The 23,119-nt window shown below is 43.5% G+C and overlaps 1 protein-coding gene across 1 annotated transcript; it reads right to left on the bottom strand.

Moving 5' to 3' along the window:
* Positions 1 to 18: 18 nt before the first annotated feature.
* On the bottom strand, positions 19 to 21,941 carry LOC121536450 (glucose-6-phosphate exchanger SLC37A1). Its single transcript, XM_041843714.2, has 20 exons — positions 21,776 to 21,941; positions 19,525 to 19,716; positions 15,445 to 15,526; positions 14,353 to 14,452; positions 13,571 to 13,649; positions 12,785 to 12,920; positions 12,538 to 12,614; positions 12,177 to 12,343; positions 11,982 to 12,037; positions 9,756 to 9,821; positions 9,563 to 9,664; positions 8,410 to 8,500; positions 5,998 to 6,060; positions 5,568 to 5,653; positions 4,830 to 4,878; positions 4,453 to 4,526; positions 4,197 to 4,275; positions 3,942 to 4,039; positions 3,757 to 3,833; positions 19 to 1,161 (listed from the first exon to the last, which is right to left on the bottom strand). The coding sequence occupies exons 2-20, from the start codon at positions 19,578 to 19,580 to the stop codon at positions 1,146 to 1,148; spliced, it is 1,554 nt and encodes a 517-aa protein (XP_041699648.1). The 5' UTR covers positions 19,581 to 19,716; positions 21,776 to 21,941; the 3' UTR covers positions 19 to 1,145.
* Between the last annotated feature and the right edge of the window lie 1,178 nt (positions 21,942 to 23,119).

Consider the following 23,119-nt stretch of genomic DNA (forward strand, 5'->3'; position numbering starts at 1 on the left):
GGCATCCAGAGAATTCAGTAATGCAGCCACGCCATCTTTTTTATTTATATACCAAGTCTTTACAAATCTACAATTTTCACCAAGACCGTGTAGTTATGGTAATCAGGTAAGGTTCAGACATTAGTAACAGAACAAAGCAACTGCCCAACAAACAAAAAGGCACACAGTATTTCAAGTACTACCACTGAAGTTCTCTTCCACGAAGATATGCTCTATCTCCACATAAATAAAATGGACATGTTGTTGGATGGGGTCTTTTCCATTTCAATTCAGTTTAATACAGGAAGTGAATTGGAATTGACTACAGCCTCCGCATGTGCCATCATGAAAGTAAAGAATATAGATGATTTTCTCAGATTATTATAGCCTGCCTTATTTCACACATTTGGCATTTTGTGCGTGACACTCTTAAGGACTCGAGGTAGCAAGCATTAGTCAAAGGAACACATTCAAAATGTTCACAATTCTAGAGGCAGACTAAATGAACTCACTTTATGTGAGTGTTTAAGGTTTGGGATGACGGCATTTGATATTTTCTACATAAGAACATCACTATAGTTTTCAACATCGCACTGCCTAAAGAAAGCTTATTGAGAAATGATTGATCCTCCTCATCAGTTAGAGTTGGTATATAGAATTTCATACTCAAACACACATTTTACATTCATAGGATTCAAGTCACCAAACATAAACATCATTTGGTGATCATATAAAAATACATTGCAGTCCCTGCATATTACTTTATTTACAGAGAAAATACACAGCAGAACAGAATAATATGTCAACTTAAATAATAATAATAATAATTTCATATAAATTATAATGCATTTCCCCACAATCTTTGGTTCCATAAGGCAGATGTGACAGTAAACCATTTTTTTTTTTTTTTTTTTTTTAAGCCCAGTGTGCTGTAGAACAACTAAAATAAAAGTTGTAGTGGTTTGTGCTCAGATGAACTTTGGAAGGCTTGGTTGCTTTATTATCCTCTGTTACTGAATCTTCATCGGCTTTCATTCGGTTCCAAGAGGTGCTGCTTCACACTAGTTCAGTTACTGGACAGAGGTACAGGTTAGTGGTATAAGATGCAGTGTGTGTGTCTGTACTAAGTCTGTTCGCTCCTCTGTCTGGAGTTTAGTGCTAAGTGCTTAGTGCTCCTTCATCCTAAAAGAGAGAAACAGAAAAACAGACTTTGATCAGTAACTATGATTTATTTATTTGCTCGTTAAGGCACCTCTCCCTTTCAAATGTTTATAGAACATAAAAAATAAAAAAAATAAAGTATCCTGATTTAAGAAACAAATAGATTTACACAAATGAAAAAAAAAATGAAAACATGATGAATTGGGTAAAAAAAAGAAAGGAGATTTAAGTTAAATAATCAAAATGAGTGACAGATAGGCAGAAGGTTATTGGGATTTATCCAACGGTTGGGTCTAATCCTGGATGATGATTGGTTAAAACCGCATTCCAGCCCGTGTCTATTCCACAAGTTACCACCGGCTAAAGCTATGATGTTGAAATGCCTATTTACTCTGTTCCATCTGACTGCGCAATCCACTGTCTCATCAGCCCAGCCAGGCAATTTATAAACTTAAATCTCCACTTTCTTTTAGACTAGCAATTGGTTTTCAATAGCGGAGATTTGTATAAACCTTGCTTTCTGTCTCTCTTGACATTTGTAACATTGTTTCAATATTGAAATTCGATCTCCAGCTGTCCCATAGTAATGAAGCGTAGGGGTCAGGAGTCAGGCCGAGGCAGAAAAGCAGGCAGCTTTTCTCAGCCAGTCGAAATCATGAATCAGCATAATTGTTATGGATATATGGCAGAAGGTTATTGGGATGAGTCATTGTATGGAATGTCTAGTAGATATTTGTTAATTTTGTATTTGAAGGAGTTTAAGGTGTTGCAGTGCACGAGGTGGTTCCAATAACATATATACACTAGATGACTGACAGGGGGCGCTGTTTTAATGCCACCGCACCTCCATCTTGGCACTCCCCCACCATTGCAAAAAATTCCATTACAATGCATACTTAAATTATATGAGCTCAACATAAATACAAAAAAGGAATAAATATATACAAAACATTTCTTAAAAGTATAATTGTTTGAGATTACTAATGTTACTGTCCCCACTACAGCAGAAAAATACTTAAATACATGTAATTATGTCCTTGAAACGTTTAATTGAAATACTGTAGAATACCATTCATTCCTATGGAGGACTACTCCTACTGGGGAGTGACAATATGGCCGACCGGTGGCTTCAAAGCCTCTCAATGGCCAATACATAGGATCAGCAATCCAGGGTTTATATACATCATTGGGTGGTCCGGGAGACTGTTCCAAAAAAAACGGATGTGATGGAAGATTGACCTAATCTTGTACGAAAAAATGGGAAGTGGAGATCGCTGGCAGTTCCTGTAGAGTAATGATGAACCTGAATATTGAATTTGAATAGGTGTTTGAAAAGAAACGGGGAGTAGATTCATTTTGAATTGGAACACAAAACAGACACACTTGAAGTTGGTTGACATAAATAGAGGAAATTGAAGGTGAGGAACTGGGCATGACTGTCTGAGGGAGTCGCCATCCTCACAAAACGTTTTTGGAGAAGGAAGATGTTATTGAGGTTGCTTTTATAAAGTAGTGGCCCAGACTATATTGCAATATGAGACAAATGAGTAGATTTGGGTCTCCCGAGTGGCGCAGTGGTCTAAGGGACCCATGGGCGGCGCACAATCGGTCCAGCGTCGCCAAGGTAGGGGAGGGTTTGGCCGGCAGCGATGTGGGTTCGTTTCCCACGGGGGGGGCCAGTATGAAAAAAACAAAACATGTATGCATACACTAACTGTAAGTCGCTCTGGATAAGAGCGTCTGCTAAATGACTAAAATGTAAATGTAATTAAGGTGTGGTAGGCAATAGATAAAACAAATATTTTCTTGGGATGAGATGAGACAGACAGATGTTTTTTCGTCAATAAGGACACCTAGGAATTTGGTGAATTGAACGCGTGATAGTAGATCATTCGATATATGGAGATCCTCATGGAATTTGTTTAATTCTTTTTCTACTAAAAAGTAATTAATTAGTAAGATTCTGGCAATTAATTAATTAATTATTATTTTTGTTTGTTCGTTTTGTTTGGTTGTTTTTCTACCCAGAGTCAGACGAACTCGTCGATAACACTTTTTTTTATGCATACGCTAACGTACCTGTAGACTTCACAAGGTTATTATAGTTGTGATTTTCTATTCGTTTTTATTTCTATTTAGAAATTCAGTTTAGTTTCAGTTAGTTTTCAGACTTGATTTACTAGTTGATAAAAACATTTATATTTCGTTTTAATTTATTTATTTAGTTTCAGTGTTAGGGACAGAAAGTAGCAATATGCATGGTAGGCTAGGAGCCATGTACAGTGCCTTGCAAAAGTATTCTTGTTTCAAAAAATTCTAAAAAATAAATAACGGAAAAGTGGTGTGCGCATATGTATTCACCCTCTTTGCTATGAAGCCCCTGAATATAATCCTTAATGAATCGTGAATAATGATGAATGAGAAAGTTACAGAGGGTCAAAGATCATACCCGCAAGACATGGTAACCTCTCACTATTACCAATAACAGGGGAGGTTAGCAGGTCTTCTGGGTATGATCTTAGAACATGATCAGTGGCCTCAGTCATGTTTATATAACCTGGATACCACCATAGTACAATAAGTAGAATCTATACCAAACAGAGAGAAGTCACTCACTCTACGGTGGTGCTGCCAGAACGAGGTTTAACCACGTTAGCGGAGGTCAGCTCCTTCGTCACCAGCCGCAGCAACAGCTACAGAGAAAACACATCCACACACATTAAAGCCTCATTCTATGAGATCCACACACATTAAATGCACATTTCAGGTCAAATATTTAGAAGATTAGGATCAGTACAAACCAACAGTGCTAGGAAGTCCGCTGCCATCAGCATGTAGAAAACCTGGTACCATCCCCGTGACGACAACACTCCTGCCAGGAGGGGGCCTATCGCTGCACCTGAGAAGAACACATAACATCAGAGGACAGTTAGTAAGTCACAGAGATAGTCCTATGCTGAATTCTAAAGCAACCCATTGCCTTGTGGAGCTACCTCATCATGTAGGATCTGACTGGTATGGTTGGAGGCAACAGGAGAGGAGTGTATGAGACTAACCTACTGATCCTGTGCCGTCGATGATGGCTGTGACAGTTGAAAGGGCTCTGGAGTTGCCCTTCAGGCTCTTGTGTGTTCCCTGGAGTCAAAGGTCAAAACAGAGAGGGATTTGAGGTCAGAGAGAGGCCCACACACAGGAAATACTGAAATAGTATGGCCGTTCAAAAAGGTCACAGGGAGATAAAACTAGGGAGGATTATAAACAGTGTAAAAGGATAGCGAGACAGACTCGCAACACACACACACACACACTCACCAGATCAGCAGACACTGCGGTTGTAATAAGGGCATATGGTCCATTCACTAGACCTCCACACACCAGCAGCATACCTACGAGGTACACGGCACATCGAAACATGATTCACTTGATCGTTGGTCGAATGTCAAAACCAACCAAGCTTGTGACATAACTCTGTTCACCTGTTGGTCATTGACAGTCAAAATAGCACAGCCAATATTTATATATTTTTTAAACATTTTAGTCATTTAGCAGACGCTCTTATCCAGAGCGACTTACAGTTAGTGAGTGCATACATTTTTTAATTTATTTTTGTTATAGAAGTCAATGGGCTCAGGAGTGGGATTCAGTCAATCCCTCAACACAAAGTGGAGTATATGAGAATTGATCCATACCGATGGTGGGTCCCAGTCCAAACTCACTGATCATAGAAAAGCCATAAAGCTGAAATAATGAACAAAACAGCTGTCAAATACACTGAGTGGACAAAACATTAGGAACACCTCTTTCCATGACAGACTGACCAGGTGAAAGCTATGATCCCTTAATGATGTCACATGTCAAATCCACTTCACATGTTGCGTTTATATTTTTGTTCAGTGAAGATTGTGTATGTGTGCCATTCAGAGTGTTAATGGGTAAGATAAAATATTTAAGTGCCTTTGAACAGGGTATGGTTGTATGTGCCAGGCGCACTGGTTTGTATCAAGAACTGCAACGCTGCTGGGTTTTTTACACTTAACCGTTTCCCGTGTGTATCAAGAATGGTCCACCACCCAAAGGACATCTAGCCAACTTGAAAACTGTGGGAAGCATTGGAGTCAACATGGGCCAGCATCCCTGTGGATCACTTGACACCTTGCAGAGTCCATGCCCCAACCAATTGAGGCTGTTCTGAAGGCAAAAGTGGGTGGTGCAACTTAATATTAGGAAGGTGTTTTTAATGTTTTGTACACGCAGTGTACATGTCCTGTAAGATTCACGATGCATGCTTATCATTTTATTCATTGAGATGATCAACTGTGACTCCTGTCCTCTACAACAGGGGGAGGCAGAGAGTGAGACTCAGAGACAGACAGAGCGAGAGAGCGAGAGAGCGAGAAAAAAAGAGAGAGAGAGAGAGAGAGACTCACAGTAGGAGCAGCCAGCAGCAGCATCACTGCACAGGTGGTGGCCCTCTTTCCCAGCTTATCAGATATGACCCCAGCCAGGATTCCCCCTAGACAGACAGACAGACACAGAGAGGCAGAGAGATAGAGAGACAGAGAGACAGACAGAGAGGGAGAGACAGACAGACACAGAGAGACAGAGAGGGAGAGAGGGAAAAGATGTGATGAGCACAACAAGTAAGAAGAAAGGAGTGGTTTGAGGGTAGTTCAATTCCAATGATGCAGGAATTATGTCTATTCATTCCCAATGATAATCTTGACGAATAAAATCTCTGACACAAAACACACACAAAGGTGCATAAACGTCCAGATCACAAGAAAATGATATGGTTCGTTTTGACATCATGAAGCTACATGAAAAGAACAGATGTAAAAACAAAAAAAGGGAACATACCCACAATTCCTCCCACGTCAAACAGAGTGGAGAGATCTCCGGCCTTCTTGGCATCTAGGTGAGCTGAGACAGACAAACAACACATTTTCTCAACACACCCTCTGGCAAACAAAACAAGAGATACTAATAATACTACGTGGCAGAGCTTAGGGAATACTACGTGGCAGAGTTTAGGAATACTACCTGGCAGAGTTTAGGAATACTACCTGGCAGAGCTTAGGGAATACTACCTGGCAGAGTTTAGGAATACTACCTGGCAGAGTTTAGGAATACTACCTGGCAGAGCTTAGGAATACTACCTGGCAGAGTTTAGGAATACTACCTGGCAGAGTTTAGGAATACTACCTGGCAGAGCTTAGGAATACTACCTGGCAGAGTTTAGGGAATACTACCTGGCAGAGTTTAGGAATACTACCTGGCAGAGCTTAGGAATACTACCTGGCAGAGCTTAGGAATACTACCTGGCAGAGCTTAGGAATACTACCTGGCAGAGTTTAGGAATACTACCTGGCAGAGTTTAGGAATACTACCTGGCAGAGCTTAGGGAATACTACCTGGCAGAGCTTAGGGAATACTACCTGGCAGAGCTTAGGGAATACTACCTGGCAGAGCTTAGGAATACTACCTGGCAGAGTTTAGGAATACTACCTGGCAGAGTTTAGGAATACTACCTGGCAGAGTTTAGGAATACTACCTGGCAGAGTTTAGGAATACTACCTGGCAGAGTTTAGGAATACTACCTGGCAGAGTTTAGGGAATACTACCTGGCAGAGTTTAGGGAATACTACCTGGCAGAGTTTAGGGAATACTACCTGGCAGAGCTTAGGGAATACTACCTGGCAGAGCTTAGGGAATACTACGTGGCAGAGTTTAGGAATACTACCTGGCAGAGCTTAGGGAATACTACCTGGCAGAGCTTAGGAATACTACCTGGCAGAGTTTAGGAATACTACCTGGCAGAGCTTAGGAATACTACCTGGCAGAGTTTAGGAATACTACCTGGCAGAGTTTAGGAATACTACCTGGCAGAGCTTAGGAATACTACCTGGCAGAGTTTAGGTATACTACCTGGCAGAGCTTAGGGAATACTACCTGGCAGAGTTTAGGAATACTACCTGGCAGAGTTTAGGAATACTACCTGGCAGAGTTTAGGAATACTACCTGGCAGAGTTTAGGAATACTACCTGGCAGAGTTTAGGAATACTACCTGGCAGAGTTTAGGAATACTACCTGGCAGAGCTTAGGAATACTACCTGGCAGAGTTTAGGAATACTACCTGGCAGAGTTTAGGAATACTACCTGGCAGAGTTTAGGAATACTACCTGGCAGAGTTTAGGAATACTACCTGGCAGAGTTTAGGAATACTACCTGGCAGAGTTTAGGGAATACTACCTGGCAGAGTTTAGGAATACTACCTGGCAGAGCTTAGGGAATACTACCTGGCAGAGCTTAGGGAATACTACGTGGCAGAGTTTAGGAATACTACCTGGCAGAGCTTAGGGAATACTACCTGGCAGAGCTTAGGAATACTACCTGGCAGAGTTTAGGAATACTACCTGGCAGAGCTTAGGAATACTACCTGGCAGAGTTTAGGAATACTACCTGGCAGAGTTTAGGAATACTACCTGGCAGAGTTTAGGAATACTACCTGGCAGAGTTTAGGAATACTACCTGGCAGAGCTTAGGAATACTACCTGGCAGAGCTTAGGAATACTACCTGGCAGAGCTTAGGAATACTACCTGGCAGAGTTTAGGAATACTACCTGGCAGAGCTTAGGGAATACTACCTGGCAGAGTTTAGGAATACTACCTGGCAGAGTTTAGGAATACTACCTGGCAGAGCTTAGGAATACTACCTGGCAGAGCTTAGGAATACTACCTGGCAGAGTTTAGGAATACTACCTGGCAGAGTTTAGGAATACTACGTGGCAGAGTTTAGGAATACTACCTGGCAGAGCTTAGGAATACTACCTGGCAGAGCTTAGGAATACTACCTGGCAGAGCTTAGGGAATACTACCTGGCAGAGCTTAGGAATACTACCTGGCAGAGCTTAGGAATACTACCTGGCAGAGCTTAGGAATACTACCTGGCGGAGTTTAGGAATACTACCTGGCAGAGTTTAGGAATACTACCTGGCAGAGTTTAGGAATACTACCTGGCAGAGCTTAGGAATACTACCTGGCAGAGCTTAGGAATACTACCTGGCAGAGTTTAGGAATACTACCTGGCAGAGCTGACCACAGAACATCAAGACCTAATGTCAGATAGGTATCAGACAAAGACTGAATGCCCTGACACATCCTGTATATCTTGTAGATCTTGTATTTTACAACAATGCCCAGACAGAGTTCCTATACGGATGTAGCAGGGGAAAGGGTGTTGGTGGACTGAGTGTAGTGTAATGTACATACCTGCTTTAGTGATGTAGAGCGGCAGCCAGAAGAGGAAGGTGTAGCTGACCAGCTTGGCAAACAGCAGACACAGAGAGAACTCTATCACTCCCTGGAGGGAGAAAGACAGAATCATACTGTCAACAAATAAAGCTTTATAGTTGTCCAGAATAGAAAGGTACTTTGTATGGTGTATGTTTAGGGAAATAACAAAAACCAGCCGATACACGCCCTTCCAGGAAATGAGTTTGACACCCTGGCTTTGGGGAACAGGGCGTGGGCGTTGGTGCGTGCGTCACAGGAGGCTGGTGGCACCTTAATTGGGGAGGGCTCGTGGTAATAGCTGGAGCGGAATCAGTGGAATGGTATGAAATACATCAGACACATGGTTTGATGCCTTTCCATTTGCTCCGTTCCAGCCATTGTTATGAGCCGTCCTCCCCTCAGCAGCAGTGTGAGTGTGTTTGTTTAACTATCCTTGTTGGTACCAGAAGTCCTCACAAGAATAGTTCAACAAGGACAATTCTGACAAGTGGGGACATTTAGCCGGTCCTCAGGAGGATAAATGCTATTTTAGGCTTTTAGGGGTTAGGGTTACAATTAGGGTTAGGGGTTAAGGTTAGGTTTAGGGTTAGGAGTTAGGGTTAAGTGTAGTTTTAGGGTTAGGGGTTACGGTTAGGTGTAGGGTTAGGAGTTAGGGTTAAGTGTAGTTTTAGGGTTAGGGGTTACGGTTAGGTTTAGGGTTAGGAGTTAGGGTTAAGTGTAGTTTTAGGGTTAGTGGTTACGATTAGGTTTAGGGTTAGGAGTTAGGGTTAAGTGTAGTTTTAGGGTTACGGTTAGGTGTAGTGTTAGGAGTTAGGGTTAAGTGTAGTTTTAGGGTTAGGGGTTACGGTTAGGTTTAGGAGTTAGGGTTAGGTGTAGTTTTAGGGTTAGGGGTTACGGTTAGGTTTAGGGTTAGGAGTTAGGGTTAAGTTTTAGGGTTAGTGGTTACGGTTAGGTGTAGTGTTAGGAGTTAGGTGTAGTTTTAGGGTTAGGAGTTAGGGTTAGGTGTAATTTTAGGGTTAGGGGTTTAGGGTTAAGGAAAATAGGATTTTGGATGGGAATCCATTCTTTGGTCCCCACAAGGATATCAATACAAAACTGTGTGTGTGATATGTGAGCTCAGGTGACTGACCGGTATGCGTAAAGCTCCCATGAAGCTGATGGCCGACGGCTCTGATTCACTCTTCACCACCACCACCTGCTGTACAGGAAGCAGCAAATCTGTGTCCCAGTTCTGAGAGGGAGACGGAGGGTTAATAACACTAACATCTATATACAGACACTAACGTAAACACAGACAAACTCAGATAAAAACAGACACTCACCTGAGATTTGCCTCCTTGTTTGTACGAATGACAGAGCTGCTTGTGTCCATTCACCTCCTTCCAGCTCTTGGTCAGCATTTACATGAGGAGGAAACAAAACCAAGTACAATACTGTTTACCATCATGTTACAGAGTCCATATGAAGCTACAGTGCCTTGCAAAAGTATTCATCCCCCTTGGTGTTTTTCCTATTTTGTTGCATTACAACCTGTAATGGATTTTATTTTGATTTCATGTAATGGACATACACAAAATAGTCAAAATTGGTGAAGTGAAATGAAAAAAATAACTAGTTTCAAACAATTCTAAAAAATTAATAACGGAAAAGTGGTGCGTGCATATGTATTCACCCCCTTTGCTATGAAGCCCCTAAATAAGATCTGGTGCAACCAATTACCTCCAGAAGTCACATAATTCGTTAAATAAAGTCCACCTGTGTGCAATCTAAGTGTCACATGATCTGTCACATGATCTCAGTATATATATATACACCTGTTCTGAAAGGCCCCAGAGTCTACAAAACCACTAAGCAAGGGGCACCACCAAGCAAGTGGCACCATGAAGACCAAGGAGCTCTCCAAACAGGTCAGGGACAAAGTTGTGGAGAAGTACAGATCAGGGTTGGGTTATAAAAAAATATCAGAAACCACGGAGCACCATTAAATAATTTATTACAAAATGGAAAGAATATGGCACCACAACAAACCTGCCAAGAGAGGGCCGCCCACCAAAACCCATGGACCAGGCAAGGAGGGCATTAATCAGAGGCAACAAAGAGACTAAAGATAACTAAAGATTGGAGTATCTGTCCATAGGACCACTTTAAGCCGTACACTCCACAGAGCTGGGCTTTACGGAAGAGTGGCCAGAAAAAAGCCATTGCTTAAAGAAAAAAATGGAAGAAGGTACTCTGGTCAGATGAGACTAAAATTGAGCTTTTTGGCCATCAAGGAAAACGCTATGTCTGGCGCAAACCCAACACCTCTCATCACCCCGAGAACACCATCCCCACAGTGAAGCATGGTGGTGGCAGCATCATACTGTGGGGATGTTTTTCCACCGGCAGGGACTGAGAAACTGGTCAGTATTGAAGGAATGATGGATGGCGCTAAATACAGGGAAATTCTTGAGGGAAACCTGTTTCAGACTTTCAGAGATTTGAGGCTGGGATGCAGGTTCACCTTCCAGCAAGACAATGACCCTAAGCATACTGCTAAAGCAACACTTGAGTGGTTTAAGGGGAAACATTTAAATGTCTTGGAATGTTCTAGTCAAAGCCCAGACCTCAATCCAATTGAGAATCTGTGGAATGACTTAAAGATTGCTGTACACCAGCGGAACCCATCCAACTTGAAGGAGCTGGAGCAGTTTTGCCTTGAAGAATGGGCAAAAATCCCAGTGGCTAGATGTGCCAAGCTTATAGAGACATACCCCAAGAGACTTGCAGCTGTAATTGCTGCAAAAGGTGGCTCTACAAAGTATTGACTTTGGGGGGGATGAATAGCTATGCACGCTCAAGCTTTCTGTTTTTTTGTATTATTTCTTGTTTGTTTCACAATAAAAAATATTTTGTGGTAGGCATGTTGTGTAAATCAAATGATACAACATCAATTTTAATTCCAGGTTGTAAGGCAACAAAATAGGAAAAATGCCAAGGGGGGTGAATACTTTCACAAGCCACTGTACATTCAGTTTTCACCATCATGATATAGTGCTCCAGCAGCCACCAATGTAAACATCTGCAATGCAGTTCAAACTAGTGTGTGAGAATGAAAACAACACCTGTCAATCAAGAAGAACCCTAAATAAAGCTTATACAATGAATCCACCCACATGGTAAACGTTAATTATGTTTTATCCCTTTTTGATGTGTGTCTGTCTCCAGAGAGGCCTTTTTTTTTTTTTTACCAGAGCCAGCCCACGCTCTCGGAGACACTCAGCTACTCTCCCGCTACGCAATGAGCTAAAGTGGGAGACAGTTGTCATGGAAACGATGCTATTCAGGCAAATTCTGAAGACGTGGGCTCCACTCATGGCTCACAAAACAAACAAACAAACAAATGTCCACACACATTTACAAAAATGGTACTTACACTAAGCATAAAATGGGCTTTGTCTGTCTGTGATTCATGAATATGTTTGTGTATTTATACCTCTGAAATGTCCCCATATTATATCTATACTTAGTAGAGATGCTTTGGACCAAGAGACATGTTAAGCACTCACATTGTTGCTGGGAGCAGGGCTCTGTACATCATGGATGCTTCTCAGATCATTTGGATCTACAGAGAAAACCAGTCAGATTAGTTGTGAATTTCAGCATGCAAAACTTTTACCATCACATAAATCATGCATCAAAACTTCTCTGAGGTCAATGGAAAGAGAGTCTCTTCCTCCAACCAGTCGCAGAGCAGTACTCACGTTCGATGAGGAAGAGGAAGCAGACGACACCCATGAAAGCGATGACGAGGCCGGGGACGATGAAGGACAAGCCCCAGTTGGAGGAGACCCAGTAACCTGCGATCAAAGAGCCCAGGATGTTGCCTACGGAGGTGTGGGAGTTCCATACGCCCATGATGAGACCCCTCCTGTAGAGAGAACCAGTTAAAACAGGGTTGGGATAGTGTTATGACTTGAACAGGCCCATGATCAGACCCCTCCGACCAGGGAAACCAGTTAACATAGTTAAAATACTATTGTAACTTCGATGCATCTCCTATTAACTTCAATGTATCTGAACTATAGAGGAATCGGTAGAATAATACCAGATATTGTGGTTTACCTTCCCTTCCCAAACCAGTTCCCGATGCATGTGACAACACTGGGCCAGCCAGTAGTCTGAACCAAGCCATTGGCCACCTGAGGCAGAGGACAAGCACACAGAGGAGTATGTTAGACTTGGGAGCAATGAGAGCAGCTATGAAAAACATTCAGAATACAGAATAGTTGTCCTCTGATCTCTCAACTCCAACGTGTGTGTGTGTGTGTGTGTGTGGGGGGTATGTATTCCAGGTATGTGTGTGAATCACCTGGACAATTATATAGAAGCTGAGGTTGTGGATGTTGTAGATGCGGCCCAGACCAAACAGGCAGGTGAAGAGGCCACTCATCAGCATCCCAAACGTCAGGTACAGACGGATGGGCAGGCGCTCGCCGATGATGCCACTGCAGGACGCACAATGATGACATATTAACAACGCATCAGATCAAAGCAAGCTGGCAAAATGTCTGGCGTCTTCTCAGCATCTTCTCCCCCAGATATATAAAAGAACATCAGTTTTAAATGAAAAAACATAATTCAATGTCAATGTTCTATCAATTTAATTATTTGCATCATTTCTAATCCCCCTTATTTTTATTAATAATCTCCAGGAAGAGGGTCGGGCTGAAAAGCCACAGGACGGTAGATCTCCAGGAAGAGGGTCGGGTAGCCCTGCTCTACCCTATCTAGCACAGGTTGCGCAAGCTGAAGGACGTTAGCAACAACAGCCTGCTGAGTGAATGCTTGTAGCTTTAAAACTATCTATTTTTCTAGACACAATCACGGGACGTGACTCAATCTCCTCCCAGGTTCAGGACATAAAATCACTGGGCCTCTTATAGAACACAAACTGTCACCGACTCAGATCTTGAGCGTTGTCACTCTCGCTCAAGTTAAAGTAGCAGCTAGCAGTAAGTCATTGGTGGGTGCATTTTTTATTAATGGGTTTTCCTAATCAACTGACCTGTCCAGGATCAACTCCAGGCCCTTTTTTAGCTAACAACACACCCAGAGATTTCCCCTGGTCAGGTCAAGTGGAGAGTTGAAGCTTTACCTGAGGAACATTCCCACAGCGTAGGCACAGAGGAAGGAGTAGTCCATGGCTCCCAGAAGCTGCTTATAGTTGCTTTTATCTAGAAATTGTGAAAATAGGTTTTGCATAAGAATAACATCAATTCCACCAAGGGCCACTTATCTGAATACAGACCCCTGGATTTGGTTATGGGATCGACAAAAAATGTGTAGGGAAGGTAGGTAGGTGGAATAGGTGGGATGGAATGGGAAGGTAGGTAGGTGGAATAGGTGGGATGGAATGGGAAGGTAGGTAGGTGGAATAGGTGGGATGGAATGGGAAGGTAGGTAGGTAGGTGGAATAGGTGGGATGGAATGGGAAGGTAGGTAGGTGGAATAGGTGGGATGGAATGGGAATTGGTGTAAGAGGGATTGAGAAGAAGAGGGTCATCAGAGGAAGAGCGTCAGGCAGAGGAAGAGCGTCAGGCAGAGGAAGAGCGTCAGGCAGAGGAAGAGCGTCAGGCAGAGGAAGAGCGTCAGGCAGAGGAAGAGCGTCAGGGAGAGGAAGAGCGTCAGGCAGAGGAAGAGCGTCAGGCAGAGGAAGAGCGTCAGGCAGAGGAAGAGCGTCAGGCAGAGGAAGAGCGTCAGGCAGAGGAAGAGCGTCAGGCAGAGGAAGAGCGTCAGGCAGAGGAAGAGCGTCAGGCAGAGGAAGAGCGTCAGGCAGAGGAAGAGCGTCAGGCAGAGGAAGAGCGTCAGGCAGAGGAAGAGCGTCAGGGAGAGGAAGAGCGTCAGGCAGAGGAAGAGGGGGAGAATAAGGGTTCTTACCAAAGGGTTTCCAGCTGCAGTCTGTGTGGAGGCTCTGCGGCTGCCTACTACCAGCTAAGGAGAGCTCATGGAGAGCTGAGCAGTTCTTATGCAGCTCACTCTATGGAGCAAGTATAACCACCATGAGAAAACATGCATATTCATTACTCAGTCCAAAACACCCTCAAAATAAATAAAAAAAAGCACAAGCTACAGCATACATTTAGCTTGTCATACATTCATTCCAATGTCAAGCAGTGTGCAGCCATGCTATGGTTCCAAATTAGACAATGGTAGATGATAACATCTGTTACATTTTAGTCATTTAGCAGACGCTCTTATCCAGAGCGACTTACAGTTAGTGAGTGCATACATTTTCATACTAGTCCCCCGTGGGAATCGAACCCACAACCCTGGCGTTGCAACCGCCATGCTCTATCAACTGAGCTACACGGGACAGTTCCATGTAAGAGATAATCAACAAGGGGATCTATGCGTTCTCTGGAAAATAAGGAACGATGTGGAAGGTGTGGTCCACAACGCGCTAGTGGAGTGGAACTGACCTTCCACGGAGTTGCGTTGTTTTCCAGAGAACGCACAGAGCCCAGAGTTGATTATCCCTTTTATACCAAGGCTATCATTTAACACATTTGCTGCTAGAAACGTGTTCAACATCCACTGAAGTAGCTAGCAAGTTTATTTGATAGTGACAGTAGTTGCCTTGGTAACCAAGCAACGCACAGTGCCTGGATACAGCCCTTAGCCGTGGTACATTGGCCATATACCACAAACACCCAAGGTGCCTTATTGCTATTACACTGGTTACTAGCGTAATTTTTGGTCATACCAGTGGTATACGGTCTGATATACCGCGGCTTTCAGCCAAATAAATCAGCATTCAGGGCTCGAACCATCCGGTTTATAAAAAGGGTTAATGCCCTGGCTCTGCACTGTGACTGCTTACAATAGCACCTGTGCTGAGAACATGTTTGTATAGTGCGTGGAGACGAGTGTATAGTGAGTAAGTCTCTTATTATGCAATATGCCAGTGTAGTACAGTGAATTGCCTATAGGATACATCAGTGTCTGTGTGTGTGTGTGTGTGTGTGTTACCTTGACAATGCTGATGGGTTTTCTGGACAGGTGGAAGCTGGTGTACAGCAGGAAGGTGAGGCCAAATGTGAAGGCTCTGTACCTAGAGGGAGACAACATAACACAGGGGGCAGCAGTAAGGGACTGGAGGCTCTGTACCTAGAGGGAGACAACATAACACAGGGGGCAGCAGTAAGGGACTGGAGGCTCTGTACCTAGAGGGAGACAACATAACACAGGGGGCAGCAGTAAGGGACTGGAGGCTCTGTACCTAGAGGGAGACAACATAACACAGGGGGCAGCAGTAAGGGACTGGAGGCTCTGTACCTAGAGGGAGACAACATAACACAGGGGGCAGCAGTAAGGGACTGGAGGCTCTGTACCTAGAGGGAGACAACATAACACAGGGGGGCAGCAGTAAGGGACTGGAGGCTCTGTACCTAGAGGGAGACAACATAACACAGGGGGCAGCAGTAAGGAACTGGAGGCTCTGTACCTAGAGGGAGACAACATAACACAGGGGGCAGCAGTAAGGGACTGGAGGCTCTGTACCTAGAGGGAGACAACACAACACAGGGGGCAGCAGTAAGGGACTGGAGGCTCTGTACCTAGAGGGAGACAACATAACACAGGGGGCAGCAGTAAGGGACTGGAGGCTCGGTACCTAGAGGGAGACAACATAACACAGGGGGGCAGCAGTAAGGGACTGGAGGCTCTGTACCTAGAGGGAGACAACATAACACAGGGGGCAGCAGTAAGGGACTGGAGGCTCTGTACCTAGAGGGAGACAACATAACACAGGGGGCAGCAGTAAGGGACTGGAGGCTCTGTACCTAGAGGGAGACAACATAACACAGGGGGCAGCAGTAAGGAACTGGAGGCTCTGTACCTAGAGGGAGACAACATAACACAGGGGGCAGCAGTAAGGGACTGGAGGAGGAGGAGGTAGTCAGTGGGTGGCGTTCATCCACTGATACAGGGTCAGATATAGACCCATTTCCCGGCCGCGTCATGAAAAGTTGCGCGCGCAATTAGTCATCAGAAAGCTCTTTGTTGACCTGGCAGTGGATCACATGCAACTTCAAATGCAGTTAACAAACAAGAAATCAGATGGTTATCATCTACAACATCGCAGATGTCATCAGAGGATTGATTACCGAGACGGTAGCAAGCCAGCGAGGTAAGGTAAAATATCCCAAATAGATCAAGCCAGAAGAAGAATATCCATGTTGAAAACACAGTAGCTATAACCAGTCTGGTGTGTTTTCATGGTCATCACTCACTCACTGTTAAGTTTGTCAAGATCCCAACATTAGCGTTAGCTATACTGCTACAGAGCTTTTTGATGTCGGGATCAACACGCATCACTGAAACGTGACGTTTGATGGTAAACAGAAAATAAATAAACCCAGTGAGAGCTGGTCAGTATAATAAACCCAGTGAGAGCTGGTCAGTATAATAAACCCAGTGAGAGCTGGTCAGTATAATAAACCCAGTGAGAGCTGGTCAGTATAATAAACCCAGTGAGAGCTGGTCAGTATAATACACCCAGTGAGAGCTGGTGAGTATAATAAACCCAGTGAGAGCTGGTCAGTATAATAAACCCAGTGAGAGCTGGTCAGTATAATAAACCCAGTGAGAGCTGGTCAGTATAATAAACCCAGTGAGAGCTGGTCAGTATAATAAACCCAGTGAGAGCTGGTCAGTATAATAAACCCAGTGAGAGCTGGTCAGTATAATACACCCAGTGAGAGCTGGTCAGTATAATACACCCAGTGAGAGCTGGTCAGTATAATAAACCCAGTGAGAGCTGGTCAGTATAATAAACCCAGTGAGAGCTGGTCAGTATAATAAACCCAGTGAGAGCTGGTCAGTATAATAAACCCAGTGAGAGCTGGTCAGTATAATAAACCCAGTGAGAGCTGGTCAGTATAATAAACCCAGTGAGAGCTGGTCAGTATAATAAACCCAGTGAGAGCTGGTCAGTATAATACACCCAGTGAGAGCTGGTCAGTATAATAAACCCAGTGAGAGCTGGTCAGTATAATAAACCCAGTGAGAGCTGGTCAGTATAATAAACCCAGTGAGAGCTGGTCAGTATAATAAACCCAGTGAGAGCTGGTCAGTATAATAAACCCAGTGAGAGCTGGTCAGTATAATAAACCCAGTGAGAGCTGGTCAGTATAATAAACCCAGTGAGAGCTGGTCAGTATAATAAACCCAGTGAGAGCTGGTCAGTATAATACACCCAGTGAGAGCTGGTCAGTATAATAAACCCAGTGAGAGCTGGTCAGTATAATAAACCCAGTGAGAGCTGGTCAGTATAATAAACCCAGTGAGAGCTGGTCAGTATAATAAACCCAGTGAGAGCTGGTCAGTATAATAAACCCAGTGAGAGCTGGTCAGTATAATAAACCCAGTGAGAGCTGGTCAGTATAATAAACCCAGTGAGAGCTGGTCAGTATAATACACCCAGTGAGAGCTGGTCAGTATAATAAACCCAGTGAGAGCTGGTCAGTATAATAAACCCAGTGAGAGCTGGTCAGTATAATAAACCCAGTGAGAGCTGGTCAGTATAATAAAAACCATGATGTGCTGTTCCTTTAGATCTCCCACTCATTATCAGTTATTTCCTGGTGGACAATTAAGTCGAGTTCGACAGACCCTGACGTGGGTCTACCCCTGATCAAGCCAAACACAGCCACCCTGACGTGGGTCTACCCCTGACCTAGTCAAACACAGCCACCTCAACGTGGGTCTGCCCCTGATCAAGCCAAACACAGCCACCTCAACGTGGGTCTGCCCCTGAACTAGCCAAACACAGCCACCCTGACGTGGGTCTGCCCCTGAACTAGCCAAACACAGCCACCCTGACATGGGTCTACCCCTGATCAAGCCTAAAACAGACACTTATGACAGTCTGGACATCGTAATGTCACACCACCATAAACCAGCCCTAGAGACCAGTTGCTAAGGGGTGAAAAGCAGTCAGAGGGAAGAATCCCTGATTGCCTATGCACAATCACAATAGCTGGGCAGCACGTGTGTGTTTGTATCTCTGTGTGTGTGTCTAGTGGAAAGGGGGTTGTGTTCTCCCCCAAGGCAGGACAGAAAGGAGTCAGTTTGGTCTTCCCTGTCAACAGTCATTTAGTGTAAAACATGTCAGTGGCTCTGTGACAACACAGAACACCACCACTGTCCCAGCTCCAGCGCTCTGAGAGCACCAGACAGACTGGCTACAGTCACACAGGGCCAAAGGTTTACGGCCGTGATCTCAGCATGCCACCGTCACTCACACTGAATAACTAGTAGTCGGAATGCAATGAAATGTGGCAGAGTTCAAATAAATACTTCAAAGTTTAATACCCCTATGAAAATTCAGGTTAAGAACTTGGTTTCGCAATCTTTTTTCAGTTTGACCTTGACCAGGAACTACTCCTGGTCCTGATAATGAATGGGATAGGCAAATAAAATCTAATTCTCTGTGGGCCGGCCAATTCCCTGTCTCACACACATAATTCTATTGGACTAAATAGAAATTGATACAGGCAGCACACACAGGCGCAAGCAACGGTACATACATTACACCGACACACACACAGGGTCACACACACGGTATGGCTTGAGCCCTGATATGATATGTCATCAACTATTTACAGCTAAGTCCACGTGTGAGCCAGACCAGCAGAGACAAATCCCCATTAACAAGAGTAGTACAAACCAACTGAATGATGGGCTATATATCCTTCACTAAAGAATGTCAAGACAAGCACACAACCCAAGTGGACAGACAGGACTCTGTGGAATTAGAAAGCAGACACGCGAAGACAGAAACCCGAACATCTGGTTTGATTAGAAGAGTGACATGATCAGTAGGCTTACTTGTCAGAGGAGGACAGCCTGCTTCTTGAACCAACTGTTGTTAGACCTGATCCACACATATTGTTCTGATGACATTGCCATCTAGATGAATGAATTGATGAACTACTAATGACAGAGTGCATTTTTATCTGAATGACAGAGACAAAAAGACAGACAAGACGGACACAGGCGGGAACGTGGACAGACGGACGGACAGACGGACAGACAAACAAAACTCACCACTGGTCTCTGTTGAAGGAGGCCAGGAAGCGGATGCCAGGTGGCACGGGGGCCATGATTGGGCGATAACAGGGACTGGGCAGGTCTCACAGTGATGATGATGACCTACAGATCCATTCTGTGAGCTCAACGCGAGGCCCAGGAGACATGGCCAAGAGACTGCAGGAATACCCCCTCAGAAGCTGTGTTCTCCTGTATGGGGCAAAATAATTAAAGATAGTTTCAAACACAGCAGGACATCTGAATATGACATCTCTCTCCGTTCCATTTCCATAGTGTATGTTCTCTAACTTAAACTTTGTGCTTGTATTTGTCCAGGGTCCTTCCACCTCACAAAGCAGAAGTAAGAGGATTGACACCCACCATCTTAGATTGTTCTGAAATCGTTTCTGTAGTTAGTAACAGATACGATTAGCATTCCTGAAACATTATTTTGTTGAAATATAATTTGATCTCTGAGAAATTAAGCTAATTGATTGCCCATTTTTTATTTGTAAGCCCATGTGGGCAGGGCACTAGTAGGTGTATGACACTTAAATAAATAATATCAATCATTCATATAACATTAAATAAATATAGTACCCAGTATCCGATTTGGACCAAACGTCTTATTTACAATGACGGCCTACACCGGCCAAACCAGGACGACGCTGGGTCAATTGTGCGCCGCCCTATGGGACTCCCAATCACGTCCGGTTGTGATACAGCCTGGAATCTAATCAGGGGGTCTGTAGTGACGCCTCAAGCACTGAGATGCAGTGCCTTAGACCGCTGCGCCACTCGGGAGATCACAACATTTCCTTTGCAACTTTGGGTAGAAAACCAATAGATTTGGCTCATTGTGAAAATATATTGTGTGGTCATCCTCACTATGCAAGCTAGTCCTCCACGAAAGCAATTCAGTTTGTCCTTTATTATTATTTTGTTTAAAATTAACATTTTTTCAGGAATGCCAATATTACCCGTTTCAAAACTACAGAAACAATTTCAGAATTATCTGAGATGGTGTGGGTATGATGGCTTGTTGAAATGACGTGGAACGACTCTCCAGAAAGGCATAGTAGGCTACAGTAATCTTCCCACAGCCACACAGCTCAGTGGGTTATCAGAGATATTTATCGCATTCATACAACTTTAGCTTAATGCTCTGGGGATCACGTGTAGCATGAATACCAGTAGCCTACTATGCCAGTATCTTGATCTGGCAACATGACGTTGCCAAGCACTTAACCTCCAACCTTGTATATCGACAGCTTGGCTTGCTAAGCTACGCCTACTGTACTGTGTAACTCTGGCATGAGCCTCTGCCACGACATTAGTCATTTACACTACTGATATGGTTACGTCATCATTTTGCAAGTTGAATGGATTCATTCTACATACTAAGTAACCCACTAAAACTTGAATTACTTTCCCGTGTAGCTCAGTTGGTAGAGCATGGCACCAGGGTTGTGGGTTCGATTCCCACGGGGGACCAGTACAAAAAAATAGTTATTAAAATGTATTCACTAACTACTGTAAGTCGCTCTGGATAAGAGCGTCTGCTATATGACTCAAATATTAACATAAAACAAGTACAATGTTTGGCTACAGCTAATAGCAAAACCTCATACGTGGAATCTTGGACATCAACTGGACCGGGCTTTTCATTTAGATTGTGAAAGAGCCTCAAAGCCAGTTACTGAAGTTAATTACTGAAGTTCAGTCGACAATAGGTAGGTATCTCTCCTCTCTCTCTCTCTCTTTTTTCATCTCTTTTTCCCATTTATGCATTTTTTACCATCTATCATCCTGTAGATTATATTTGATTGTTATACAGAGCCCAATACTGTTATTTTACCATTTTCTTGGACTGTGGTAAAAAACAATGAAAACGTTTATTGACCATTAAAATCACATTTGACTTCCCCGTGTGACAGACATCAAAGAGAGCGAAGCCTATTGTAGGACATTTGTCAGTTTGCTAGAAAGCCACATCGTCAATGTTTTCAATCATTATGATCATCAGCAACATTGTAACCAAATCGATACTCCAATCTAAAGATACAATGTATTTACATGCTGAATCCTCCTTACAATGTATCCGACAGCTCTTTGTTTAGAACCATTGTCTTCACATAACCATGGCTCGCTCGCTTCACTTTCTGCTCATCCTTGTGCACTCGATGCTAGACAAAAACGGAGGTCTATCTGTGTTAAATCGCCGAACCTATCAACTCACAGACATGGACAGATATATGATCAAACTTACTGTGGCTGAAATCGCGGAAAATTTCAAAAGAAACGTCTTGTTTCTCGTCCAACTCAGGCGGTTTAGCAATCACTTCCTTGATCTTTCACAGAGCTTCACGGGACTGTCATTCACAGTCACACTGGTCGCCCAACCTCCGCTTTGGTCTCCAACTGACGTCAGAACAGTACAAAGAAACTGGTGAGTGTCTGAGGTCTCTGGCTAGTTATCAAAAATGCCATTGGCGTTGCAACAAAGTAAATCAACAAGGAAATGAGATACAATATTTATCAGTGTTACTAACCAGGTTTCCATCCAACCTGTTTATGCGAGTAAAGAAACAGCAACATTTTCGGTAAACTTTACAAATGTCGACAAAACAAAATACGCTAGAAAAGGTGGGATCTTTTTGTGTCGGTAAAATGAATTATGCGAGAAATGTCGGTGGAAACACTTTTATGCGCAAATGTTGATATAATAACCATTATATCGAAGTAAACTTGGGAGTCACGCGTTGACATGTTGTGTGATCCTCCCACTAGGACTTGTCGGGAAAGCACGCCGTTTTTAGGCTACAGATGAACGTTATGATACATTTCACAGGGTGGTGAAAGTGCAAGGTGATGAGCTTGATGCTCCTTTCCAATAAATGTCGAGGGTTTTATTCTGGTGACATGATAATTGATGCTTGGCTGCCTTTGACAAATAAAAATAATCTCGCTTCTTTGTCCATAAAAATGTTGCTTTCTGTCCATAAAAATTGTGATTTCAAGACAACTGGGAACTCTGAAAAATACGAGGTCAAATCATGACGTCAGTGCTCTTCAAATCGTAGCTCTAGAAAAAAGCCGCTAGAACGAAGCCGAGTTCACGAGTTGGAATTCCGAGTTGGATGACGGTTTAAAACGATATTTCCCAGTCGGAGCTGGGTTTTTTTTTTTACAAGCTCCCAGTTGTTTTGAACGCACTGAATTCGGAAGTCGGAGATTTCCGAGTTGCCAGTTCCCGAGTTCTTAGTTGTTATGAACGCAGCATAACCAACAGCACTAGCTAGCCAAAAGCGCGCACATAGAGCTTTCGGCTAGAGCTCTCTTGCCATTAACAGTGGGCACACTCGCTATAATATAACGCAAACATTTTTGTGAGAAAACCATCAGTAGAGTTGAAAATGCGATGGAAACCCATTTAATTAACTTGTATTTTTTATTCGGTACATGGGAATTTAACCGCGAAAGTTATTGTTACGTGCACTACGTCATCAAGCACAGCCTTTTATCTGCAACTCAATTTGATCAAAACACATCTCTGGTGCGAAAATGCGAAAATAATCTGTCGCCAATTGGATGGAAACCTAGGTACTGGAAC

The sequence above is a fragment of the Coregonus clupeaformis genome, chromosome 23, assembly GCF_020615455.1.
Source record: "Coregonus clupeaformis isolate EN_2021a chromosome 23, ASM2061545v1, whole genome shotgun sequence".
Lineage (NCBI taxonomy): Eukaryota > Metazoa > Chordata > Actinopteri > Salmoniformes > Salmonidae > Coregonus > Coregonus clupeaformis.

Coding starts and splice junctions, on each gene's coding strand:
- LOC121536450 (XM_041843714.2), bottom strand. CDS start 19,580: ATGGCCCCCGTGCCACCTGGCATCCGCTTCCTGGCCTCCTTCAACAGA. Junction 5,654..5,997: donor TGACGTGGGAGGAATTGTGG/GTATGTTCCCTT, acceptor CTGTCTGTCTAG/GGGGAATCCTGGCTGGGGTC. Junction 4,527..4,829: donor TGGACTGGGACCCACCATCG/GTATGGATCAAT, acceptor TGTACCTCGTAG/GTATGCTGCTGGTGTGTGGA.